Genomic DNA, 12,261 nt, shown 5'->3' with positions numbered 1-12,261 from the left:
AGCCCATGCATCTAAGGAACGGAACTGCCTTCTCAGCTGTCTGCGGTCCCTTCTCCAGGTGATTTTGTAGCTGGTCGACTTCATAGTCTGAGTCGGTATCTTCCATCTGCTCGGCGTCCTCATGGACGGCTTCGGTGCTTGGCGCGCTTTTGGAGGGCCACAGCGCTTTAATGGCCACAGCGCTTTAATGGCCCCTCCAGTGGCTTCATCTGCCATGACCTCCTTCAAGGCCTCCTGTAACGAGTGAGTCTCCTTCGCGAACAGTTTTGTTGGAGCTCTCGATTCCGGAGTCCGCAGACTAAGCAGTCTCATAGTCACTCCTCCAAATCTGCGAAATTGCAGAGTCGGGATGCTTGACGAAGTGCAGCAATGAATTCTGTTGCAGATTCGCCGGGTTGTTCCTCCCACTGCTCAAAAGCTGTGCCTCCATGTTATAACGTATAACTTGGGCTCGAAGTGGTCTCACAGCTTTTTTTTTCAAGTCCGCGTAGGTGATTGACTCGAGTGGCGCCAGGGCGACCAAGTTCTCTGCAATGTCGAAGGTGGTGGGGCCGCACATGCAGAGGAGTGTCGCGGCCTTCAATCCATCTTTGGCGACCTGTTTGGCATGGAGGTAATTTTCAATGCGGGAGATATAGGATGCCAGTCTCTCCAGGTTAGTTACGTTGAATTCTTCGAGCTTCCCAACCTTCGCCATGGTGGCTTGTTTTTTAATTCAATGCCTTGCGCTGCTGGCTTCTGTGTAGGTCCTAGGACGGATCCTTAGGGCGTGGTGATCTCCAGCGTGGCTTGCTGGCAGACCGAGGGGGGAGCACAGTTCCTGTCACGCTCTGTTCTGACTTCACCCCCTAGTGACTTCAAGCTCCCTCAATGAAGCAGCACATCCCATCCTCATCGCCACTCTTATATCTTCGGTTCTTTAAGCATTGAACAAGGCAGCGTTGAAACAGCAAACAAGTTTATTAACTCAGAACAGAAGCAGCCCTAAAGGCTGCTGCACAGCTATTTATACAGTTAGCCTCTAGGTGGCAACCAATAGGTTTAAAGCAGGGGTAGGCAACCCAAAACACTGAAAGAGCCACTTGGACACGTTTCCCACCGAAAACAAAACACTGGGATCCGCAAAACCCTTTTGATATCTAAAATGAAGATAATACTGCATAATACATCCTTTTTTACCTTTAGGGTTTTTTTGTGTGTGTGTGTGTCTGTGTGTGTGTTTGTGTGTGTATATATAAAATAAAGGTAAAAGAAGGATATATGCAGTGTTATCTTTATTTTAGATGTCAAAAGGGTCTCTGTCACTCTCTCTTTCTCTCTCTTCTCTCCTCTTTCTCTCTTTCCTCTAACTTTCTTTCTGTCTCTCTTTCTCTTTTCTCTCTTTCTCTTTCCTCTCTCTTTCTCTTTCTTTCCTCTCTCCTCTCTTTTCTCTTTTTCTTTCCTTTCTCTTTTCTCAATCTTTTCTCTCTTTCCTCTCCCCCTTTCTCTTTCTTCTTTCTCTCTTTCCTCTCCCTTTCTCTCTTTCTCTCTCTTTCCTCTTTCTCTCCTCTCTCTTTCTCTTTCCTTTATCTTTCCCTTTCCTTTCTCTCTTTCCTTCTCTTTCCTCTAACATTCTCTCTTTCCTCTCTTTCTCTTTCCTCTTTCTTTTATTTCTCTTTCCTCTCTCTTTTCTCAATCTTTTTTCTCTTTCCTCTTTTTCTCTTTCCTATCCCCCTCTCTTTTTTCTCTTTCCCTCTTTCCTCTTTTTCTCTTTCCTCTCACCCTGTCTTTCTCTTTCCTCTCTCTTTCTTCTCACTCTCTCTTTCTCTTTCCTCTCTCTTTCTCTTTCTTTCTTTCTTTCTTTCTTTCTTTCTTTCCCCTCTTTCTCTTTCCTCTTTCTTTCCTCTAACTTTCTCTTTTCTTTCTCTTTCCTCTCTCTTTCTCTTTCTTCTCTCTCTTCTCTTCCTTTCCTCTTTCTCTCTTTCCTCTCTCTCTCTCTCTCTCTCTCTCTCTCTCTCTCCCTCTCCCTCCAGGTGAAGAGAGAGAGCGCGCGAAAGGCAGACAGCGCCAAACGGACGGGGAGGGGGAGCAGGACGGGCGGCAGCAGCTCCCAGCCACCCCCCTGCCGCATCCTCAGCCGAAGGGGCAGGGAGCGGGAGCAGGACAGGAGGCAGTGGCTCCCAGCTGCCCCCCACCACGTCCTCAGCCGAACAGGTGGGGAGAGGGAGGACGGGAGGCAGCAGCTGTGGCGGCGGCGGCGGCAGCTCCGGCAGCGGCCACTGCAGCATGGTCCGGGTCCCTGCCGCCCCCTGCCCGGCCCCTGTCCCGCCACATTCTCAGCCACTTCGTCATTGCTAGAGGAGGGCACCAAGGCCGAGTGCACCATGGGCGGCCACGCCGGCAATGGGGAATGCCGCGGGGACGAGGGAGGGTCCTGATCGCCGCTGGCCTCACAGCCCAAGGTCTCCTTCTGCAGCACCGAGGGCAGCAGTGGTGGTGGCTCCCCAAAAGCAGCCGAGGAAGGCACCACCAATGGGGCCAAGGTGGGGCTGGGCGGTGGAGAGCCCTGGGGAGACACATGGCTCGCTCGGCTTTCCAGGGAGCGCTGTCCCTGCCGGCCGCCGGCCTAGCCATGACTGCTGCCCAGCCTGGCCTGGGGAGACATGTGGCCGGCTCGGCTTCCCGGGGAGCGATGCCTGTGCTGGCCACTGCCCCAGCCATGACTGCCGCCCGGCCCGGCCTGGGGACACATGTGGCCGGCTCAGCTTCCTGGGGAGTGATGCCCACGCCGGCTGCTGCCCCAGCCATGACTGCCACCCAGCCCGGCCTGGGGAGACATGTGGCCGGCTCGGCTTCCCGGAGAGTGATGCCCGCGCTGGCTGCTGCCCCAGCCATGACTGTCGCCCAGCCCAGCCTGGGGAGACATGTGGTCGGCTCGGCTTCCCAGAGTGTGATGCCCCCGCTGGCCGCCACACCAGCCATGACTGTTGCCTGGCCTGGGGAGACATGTGGCTGGCTTGGCTGCCCAGGGAGTGGCCCAGGGATGGCCCAGGAAGCGATGCCCCAGCCGAGACTGACACCTGGAACAAGTAAGCCGGGGGGCGCCACCTGCCCTGTGGCCACTTCGCAGCAGTGCTCCATGGACTCAGAGCCCCCCTCCCTCCGCCACTGACCCTCTGTGTCCAGCTCTGCTGCTGCTTGGCCAATGGTCACACCAGCTGGGCATCGGAGGGGCTGCCCTCCCTCAGGGCCGCGGTTTGTGGAAGGGCTGGCTTGCTCAGCGGAGGCTCGGGTGGGCCGCTCCCAGAGGGGATTTTGGGACTTCCCCGCACGGCTCCCCAGCCAGGTGCGCCTCAGATGGGGCCAGCCCAGGAAAGGGACTTCCTGGCCGCCCTTCTCCCAGGGGGTGGGGCACCCAGGCGCAGGGCCAATCAGGAGCCCTGTGAGGGGCAAGTCCACATGACAGAGAGAAAGAGAGAGAGAAAAAGTGCCTCTCTCTCTCCTTGTCTCTCTCTGAAAATGGCGGGGGGAGGCTCAGGACCCGCAGGGGATGGCTCAAAGAGCCGCAAGCAGTTCCAGAGCCGCGGGTTGCTGACCCGTGGTTTAAAGTAACAGTTTCCCGTCCCAAACCTCATTATCAGCTTGAAGACAGCCAGTCTGGCTTTCAGTAACAGCAACTGTTAAACAATACAGCAATGTAGGTCAGACATTAAGCAAGTGATTTAAAATAGTTGTGGTCAATACATTACATTCACCTCCATATATCATGAACAAAATCTATAAGAATAGACAATTTGCTGGATTTAAACTAGCCTTCTAAACTAAATGATAGAAAAGAAAATTTAAAAGGCATTGTGTATAGTTTTCATCTGTCAAATATGCTCTCCCTACAGTTTAAGAGGTTCAAACAATAGGAAAATAGCTTATTTTCCATTTGAAAGTTATGTAAGCAAATTTTCATTCAGATAGAGGACTAAGTACACTTGACACGGAATTCTGTGGATTCTACAAAGATTTATACACAGATTGACTTTCTAATTAACTGACTACATGAACAGATGTACACTTTTTATTTATACTGTCTCCAAGGTAATTTATTTGATACTTGATATTTACAAAGAAACCATTAAACAATTTACATGCATCTTAAGTTATATAGTCTTTATTGTCAATTGCTGAATCCTTGAGCAGAGAATGATATGTTTCTAGATTGCAAATGAACACTATGAATGCATGTATCTTTTTGCTGCATAATTTTCCCTGACCATAAATTTGTATTTTAAATATTTCAAAGGAAGAGAAAATATAGAAATTCTGCATGTAATAATTTGGTCTTAGCCCAAAGGAAATCCTGCTTGTACATAGTTTTGCCTTGTCCAAATTTTGTTAATGTATCACAGCCATCTTAGAACTACTGCCTGCCATTCTCTGTAAAATTCATACTATATAATCTCCCTTTGCAGTATAGGACTATCCAGGTTTCCTTGGAATTATACACAGATAAAGAGATCCCACTTAGCCATGATTAGTATTATAGTAGAACTCACAGAGCAGTAGCAATTGCTGGTGGTGGAAGCATATAGAAAGAATTTAAAAAACAATAGGAAGTCTTAAAATCCTTATAGTCTGAAACATAAGTTCTTGCTAGACATTCTTGAAAAGCAATAAAAATTGATTGATGGTTGTGCTGAATATATCTCAATCCCAAATATTTCATATTGATTGGCTACCTTGCTTCCTTTGTATGCCTTGCAGCTTGAGGAAAGGAAAGGAAATTTCCTTAATCAGCCCAATGTCTGAAGTATGACCAGTCCTCATAATTATGGCTCTTACAACATTTCTAATCATGTGATTGCAATTTAGGAGCTTGGCAACTGACATCCTGGCGATCATCTTTGGAAAGGAGAGCTAGCCTCCCTATATATTATGTATGTTGCATAGTGCCATCCTGTAAGCAGGCATCATTTTGGAAAATTCAAAAATCTTGCAGTTGCTCCCAAAATGTTGCCTACTTCCATGTGGCCTCTGTGTAGGAAGACCATTATTTGCTGAAGGAGATTAATGGAAAAGGTAGTGAATCATGATGGGGGATAGGGAGGAGGGTGTGGAGCCCAGTGGAGTGGGAAGCAGGCCAAAGGCCTGCAGGGACTCAGGTGGGAAAGCAGGCCCAAGACCTGCGGGAACCTACTGGGACAGGAAGCTGAGCAAGGGTTGCCTCAAGGTAGGGGAGGTCCAGGGAAGGCCATGTGTGAGCTGGGAAAGTACAGTGCAAATTGAATCTGCGCTAGGGCTCTCAGGTCCATCTACTCCTGAGACACCCCATTCTTCACTTGACAGCCCATGTGGCCACTTAATGTCTACAACAGAGAGAGCAGCAATTGGAGTTCTTAAGCAAGGTGATCACATGAATGCCTTGATTAATTACTATCACAACTTGTGACTGCAATGGGCAGGCTGCATTACAGTCATAACTTGAGGACTAAGACTGCCTACATTGGTTTACAGAGATAAGCTCAAATAGGATAAATCTAAAGAGAATCTGATCAAAGACACATAAAATTTGTTGCTAATTATTCAGTTTATTATTCAACTGAAGGCAACCTGTTCTGTCTGGGCAGAATAGTAAATTGATGATGAATTTACCCTCTTCTTCTGCATAAGCATCACATGTTGGTATAGAACCTCCAAGCCGACAGAACAGGTTGCCTTCAGTTCAATCCAGGACAGATAGATAACTCGATAGAAATAATTGCAAAACAGATAAATATGTTTATCCAGAGGAAATACTTGAGATTGTGTTGTCTTTCTTCTGTATATTACTCATCTGTTCATTTCCATAGGTAAATGATGATGAATTTAGCCTCTTCTTCTGCATAAGCATCACATGTTGGCATAGAACCTCCAAGCTGTGGCTAGGAGACATGAGGCTGGACGAACAAAGACATTCCAAACTGGGCACGTAGCCAGTATATCCTGAGAAGAACTCAGAAACTCCTCCCAATGACCCATTAACATGAGATGACTGACTAGCTAAACAACAGCACTTAATTCAATAAATGCCAGATATTCTAACATACTGATACACACTCTCTAGTTAGGGTTACATAGAGCTATACGATCCAGAACACTCCCCGCTTTGAAATTTATATTTCCATTACTAACTAACTGAAATAGCAAAAACATAGCATTAAGGCATGCAACACTCATTGTTAACTAACTTGTGACTAAATAGGTAAAATCGTGGTATGAAACATGCATAACTGTAAAGTAAATATAAATCATGCACAATTACACAAAAAATAAGCAAGTATTACATCAAACAATGCATAAACACAATACATAGTTTGAGGTTTGATCTTCTGGTTCAGTCTTCGTCAGCAACGGGACCAAATCGGTGATCAGCCTGGTACAAGAGTCTTTGAGTCAGGACCTGACTCACGTGGCTGCACGATCTGGACCTCAGCTTGACAAACTAGTTCATCAACTGGGTGGGCCCAGTGCACAAGTCCCATGGTCCAATAGTTCTGGTATGCGTTCTTGTCTCTCAGCAAGACAAGGTCTTCTTCCTGTAAAGGAAACTGGAACCAAATCTGGAACAGAAAAACTGGAATCCAAAATTTCTCAGGAACGGAGGGAACTGGATTCACAGGATACTCAGGAACCGAAGAACCTGGAAAAACAGGAACCGCTGGATCTGGAAACTCAGGAACAGCTGGAACTGAAGAATCTGAATCAGGAACATCTGGAAACTCAGGAACAGCTGGAGCTGGAAACTCAGGAACTGCTGGAACTGAAGAATCAGGAACAACAGCTGGAACTGAAGAATCAGGAACAACAGCTGGAACTGAAGGCAACCTGATCTGTCTGGGCAGAATAGTAAATTGATGGTGGTGAATTTTCCTCTGACCTCCTGCAACGGTTTGAAGGAAGGAAAGTGATATTATTGGTCTTTCTCTACATCAGCCCTTATGGAAGTAAAGATTTTTTTGCAAGTAGAAGAATGCTCAGAGTTCATATCAGCTTTATAAAGGCAAAGTAATTTGATGGGGCCAGTCTCCCACTAAACGACTGCAAAGTAAAGTCAGTGTTTCTGTTTGGCAGACAGCGTTTCAAAGAAGGTGTGATTCAGATGCATTGTTTTGTTAATTCGCTGTTAACTCTGCTAGTCACTTCTGATCTGAATGATAAAGTTTATCTGCATATTGACAAGCATCTGCTGGCAAGGAATCATTGCTAGTCAAATTCTGCATGCTAGCCAACATTTTAATGTAAAGGTTATAAAAGTGCTTCATGTCTTGTTTGGATACTTCTGCTAAATTACCTTTGGATCTGTTACAAACCAACGTTTAAATCAAAGAGATATTTTGCTGTCTATCTCAGGAAAAGTTTAGCCTTCAGCCACTTTCAAACAGTTGCTAATGTCGATTGCATGCATTTCTCTTTGTTGAAGTAAAGAAAGCGTTGTGTATCTCTATAGCCCTACTCTTTCTGTGACTTCTTGCATTTGAAGGGATCAAAGGAGTTGTGAGCAGCAACCCCCCTTCCTTTGCCGGCAGTTTAAACATCTTGAGGCAATGAGGGGATGGTTTCAAAGATTGTCTGTGAACTCAACTCAGTTTGCTTGTAAAGCGAAGGAGCAGTGGGTGTTGTAACTGCTTCAGTAAGTCTTGAAGAAGAGCTTTGTCATTAGCACGTGAATTCAACTAGCTTGTTTTGGGATGTTTTGGAATGCATGAATCTGACCTTTTTTAAACAAACATAGCAGGCTGAAAAAGTTTCTTGGCTGGCAAATTCAAGGTTGAGCACACCTCTGATGCCTTTGTTTAATGCTAGAGGAAGTGTTATTCAATTGCAAGAAACCTTTCTATCGCAAGACAACAGAAGCAGACAATCAACTCTCAACTAAATGCGGCTCGTCACCAACTAAATTCCTTGCCACCAAGGAGAGCAATAAAAAGGCAATTAACCTCTTCACCCAGCCACAGCATTGGTGAAAGAAGCTAAACTCCCCCTCCCTTTGGAATTTTAACCATCCCAATTGGGAAGCCGGTGTTCAGAGATCCCAATAGCAATGCAGTAGCATCCCCTGGTGGCCAATTTGTTTTTTCTTTTTCTTTAGCAATCTTGCCATTTAAAGAGATTGCAACAACTTGATAATTAATTCAGCAGACAGCAGGCTCATACCAAGCCAAGCTAAAAGCACCCCCTAGAGGGCACAGAGTGAACCTCACCAAAAGTAATCACTCACTCAAGCTGACGACCAAGTTGTTCCAGTTTGAGGGAAATAAGGAAAAGGATAAGCAGCAATTGTCCTTGCTTATCAGCACGCAGAGCTGATAACTAAGTGGTTCTAGCCTGCAATGTGATGACCACGTGGGAGTTTGTAGGAACGAGTGCTGCTCTGCATTCTCAGTGGCCATTAGCAGTGACGTAATGGGAAAAAATTTGGCGGGCCTTTCTTCAGATGCCCCCTAGTGGTTAAAGGAGGAACTACACGCAAGCCTTTAATCACGCCCAGAGAAAGCCCTGTAGTGGACAAAAGGTGAACCTCGAAGGAAGAACACCAAGGTAGCTGACCCTCAGGAAGTGACCCCTAGTGGTGAAAGGGTGAATTATGCTGAAGTACCCGCAAACGCAGGAGAACGCACCCAGTGGCGCCTCCACGCACAGACAACACCCCAGCAGCTGATCTGCAAGCAGTGACCTCTAGTGGTCAAAGAGAGAAGTTCATCTAATTTGCTTCAAAATAGCTTGGAAGTGTGCTGAACCTGCCCTAGCCATGGCAGAGTGTCTTGTTGATTTAGATGAAGGGGTTCAACCAACCAGCCTAGATGAGGCACTCCAACCAGCCGGTCAAGGAGAAATGCTGCAAACAGCCAACCTTGACCTGAACACAGAGGCTGATGCTCAAGCCTCAGTGAGGCCAAAGACATCCCAGGTGCCCTATGACCTGAGGCAACAATGAAAGCCTACAGAAGCCATGCACTCACATTGATGGAAAGATGGGAGTCAAGCTACAAGTGCCATGAAAGATGCTGGGAGAGATTATACAAACTCTACCAAGAACAGGAGGAGGAACTCTTCCCCGAACGTGTGCATGCAGTGAAAGGAGATAAGGAAAATGCCTTTGCGCAATGGTTGGGCTATGAGCGGCAACTCAAAGACATTCAGACGCAATTAAGAGACTCAAGAGTCGATGGCAAGATGCAAAGCCTCAAGCTACTCAACAAGGAGCGTAAGAAGCTTCTACAGAGCCCACAATGCTTCCCAGAACCTGAACCTTGCCCGGGAGACAGAACGGTCGACAAGGCCGAGTCCGAAGTTTCCTGCCATTCACATGCACCATCCCAACGGTTGCATGCGGCTCCATCTCACGTGTCTGAAAAAGCCTCCTCCTTTCGCCATATATCCAAGGCACATTCCAGCGTGTCACAACAATCACATGTCACAGGCGACTCCCGCCTTTCGAAAGCGTCATCTCGTCACAGCCGAACTTCCTGAATTTCACATGCAGAGCAAGCAATCATCGATGCTAAAGCTGCTGAAGCAGTCTGCCATGTGGTACAAGAGGAGCGGCAGAAAAAGAAGGAACTGGCGGCTATAGAACTTGAAGAAGCCGAAATAGAAGCCAAACTAGAAGCTGAAGCACTCAAAATGAATAACGAGCAAGAAGCTGAAGCAGCCCAACTGGAAGCCAAACGAAAGGCTATAGCAACTAAGAAGAAGGCCAAAAGAAAGGCCGCCCAAGAAGAGCTTGAATTTGTTCAAAGCCAACGAGATATGGCAGACAAAATGGCTAGAGCAGAAGGCCTTCAGAAAACACTCCAGCACACCATTTTCCTGCCCAATAGGGAACAACTGGAAAATGAAGAGCGGCATAGCCGCGTACAGGCCTACGTAGACAATCAAAGCGTATTCCAGCGTGAGCAGGTGAGAGAGCCACAGCCAGCCACAAGCCCCCCAAGACCGAGTAGATGAAGAGAAGAATCCCAACAACCAGATGCGCTAGTCAGCCACAGAGTTGATGTCGCGACACCTAGGTCATGAGATCTTCCCACCTTCGCTGCCCCACTGAACCATACCCTTGATGGCAACCGGATGGCTCCACCAGCAGTGGCTAAGGCTACACAGCGGGCAGCGCCACAAGATCTTTCCAACGTCACCCCACGGTACCCACCGAAACATACCACTGATGGCAATCAGATGGGTCCACCTGCACCTGCACCACCAATGGCCCTACAGCAGAACCAGCCGTCGCTCGGGGATGAGATTGAAAGAGCTCGAGCCACACTAGAGTCCCTGCTGCGCCAACAGGAGTCAGCGTCCCAAAGAACCACCACCAGACCTGACCACAGAGGAGACTCTCGACCACCAGATGTGCAAGCCTACCAGGGAGCCAGCCATGTGCCACCTGAAAGACAAGAAACCCTCCAAAAAGCGACCACGCAAGGACTCGGGTCCCCTCAGCTCAACGCCAGAGCAGAGGAATTCAAATCAAGCCAACAAGGCCCCTCACACACGCGATGGAAAGATGGCCTCAGATGATAATACACCGAAGGAAGGCACCAGCCAGACATGGCATGTGTCCCTGCTCCCGGAAGCGATGTACCATCCCACCCAGCCACACTCCTTCAAGACTTTACAGAAGCAAACTAGATGTGGCATCCAAGGGTGTGCACAAATTCTCCGATGAACCGGGGAAGGACTACGTATTGTGGAAGCTGACGTTCAAGGCCGCCATCCAAGATGAAGTAATAACACCAAGCGAAATGCTTGGATACATAAAGACATGGCTGGGACAGCATCCGCATGATTAGTAGAGAACACTCAACTAGCCCACCTAGGTGACCCAGCCACTGCCCTTCTCAAGGCTTGGGAAAGGCTTGACGAGCGGTATGGAGTGCACGAACTGACAGAAAATTCGCTCTTGGATTGTATTTATATCTTCTCTAACATCAGTATCAACGATCACACCCAGATGTTGGAATTCGCAGACACGCTCTCGATGTTACATTCAGTTCGTGAGCAGTCCAAAATGCCGAAACTCACCTGCCTCGATCAGTTTGAGAAGCAAAGGATTATAGTTAGAAAACTACCAAAGCTGTCAAGGGAGGAATGGGCCATAATATCAGAAACTCACAGGAGCCAGGACCCTGATACACCACCACCTCGCTCAATTCGTGACCAACCAAGCAAAACTACGCTGTAATGCTAGCAACTTCGAGCCAACAAAAGACTCATTCCCAACAACAAAACGGACCAGTCACAACTTCGGCCCTAATAGAGGTTCTTCCCAAGCCACGAAGGACAGAACCACTGTTTCAGTATACAAAACAGAGATCACACCTTGTCCAAAGAAGCCTCCATACGAACGAACACCGTGGAGTGCTCGTTCGAACCCTCATCCAACTAAAAGAGGCCTGATTTGTCCACTCCATAAGTCTTCACACTCTCTAAATGAATGCAGAGAATTTGGAAGGAAAACGCTGGACGAGCAAAAGGCCCTGCTCTAGGAGTACAGGATATGCTACAAGTGCTGTGAGTCTACAGATCACATAGCCAAAGATTGTGCAGTTAGGGTGAAATGTTACCTATGCAACAGTGACAGACACCCAGCAGCCTTACATCAAGAAACTAAGAAGCCCTCTGAGGAGATGCAACGAGTGACTTCGACGATGGAGACTCAAACTGACTCCGAAGGGCAGCCAAAACTATACGGGACATACTACACAGATATATGCGGTGACTCACCATGCCCTCCTTCATGCTCACCCATCTGTCTTGCAAAAGTCTACCCCAATGGGTATCCTGAAAGGGCCGTAAAGGTGTATGCCATACTAGACCCACACAGCAAAGTTACTATAGCTAAGCCCGACTTTTTCGACCTCTTTGACCTCCTGAGTGAACAGAAGCACTTTGCAATAAAAACGTGCACAGTACCAATATGCACGACGGGAAGGAAAATCACTGGTCTATGCATAGAAGCGATAGACGGAAGCTCACATTTCCGGTTACCATCAGTAGTTAGAATGGGAGACCTTACCAGATGTTCGCAGCGAAATCTCAACACCAGAAGTGGCAAGAAAAATACCTCACTTAGCACACATAGCTGATTTAATCCCTTCTCTAGACCCTGAAGCTGAAATCCTACTCATGGTGGGAAAAGATGCCCCAGAGTCCATTGGCTCTGATGAAAGAATCAAAGGTCCACCAGGAACCCCAGTAGCCATTAAGATGGAACTTGGATGGGCCATAGGAGGGACGGTTTGTGGTGATCAATCG

The 12,261-nt window shown here is 47.6% G+C and overlaps 1 protein-coding gene across 1 annotated transcript in view; it reads left to right on the top strand.

Moving 5' to 3' along the window:
- The first annotated feature begins 8,758 nt into the window (after positions 1-8,758).
- SH3RF1 (SH3 domain containing ring finger 1) overlaps positions 8,759-12,261 on the top strand; it is a 164,728-nt gene continuing 161,225 nt past the window's right edge. The window contains exons 1-3 of the mRNA XM_039326542.1: positions 8,759-8,896; positions 9,049-9,214; positions 9,494-9,909. Coding sequence (XP_039182476.1) covers positions 8,759-8,896; positions 9,049-9,214; positions 9,494-9,909 — 720 coding nt within the window. The remainder of the gene's footprint in view (positions 8,897-9,048; positions 9,215-9,493; positions 9,910-12,261) is intronic.

This window comes from Crotalus tigris, unplaced genomic scaffold (assembly GCF_016545835.1).
Source record: "Crotalus tigris isolate CLP2741 ecotype Arizona unplaced genomic scaffold, ASM1654583v1 scf7180000024341.3516292, whole genome shotgun sequence".
NCBI lineage: Eukaryota > Metazoa > Chordata > Lepidosauria > Squamata > Viperidae > Crotalus > Crotalus tigris.
Note: the sequence above shows the minus strand (reverse complement) of the source record. Positions and strands in the feature narration are given on the sequence as shown.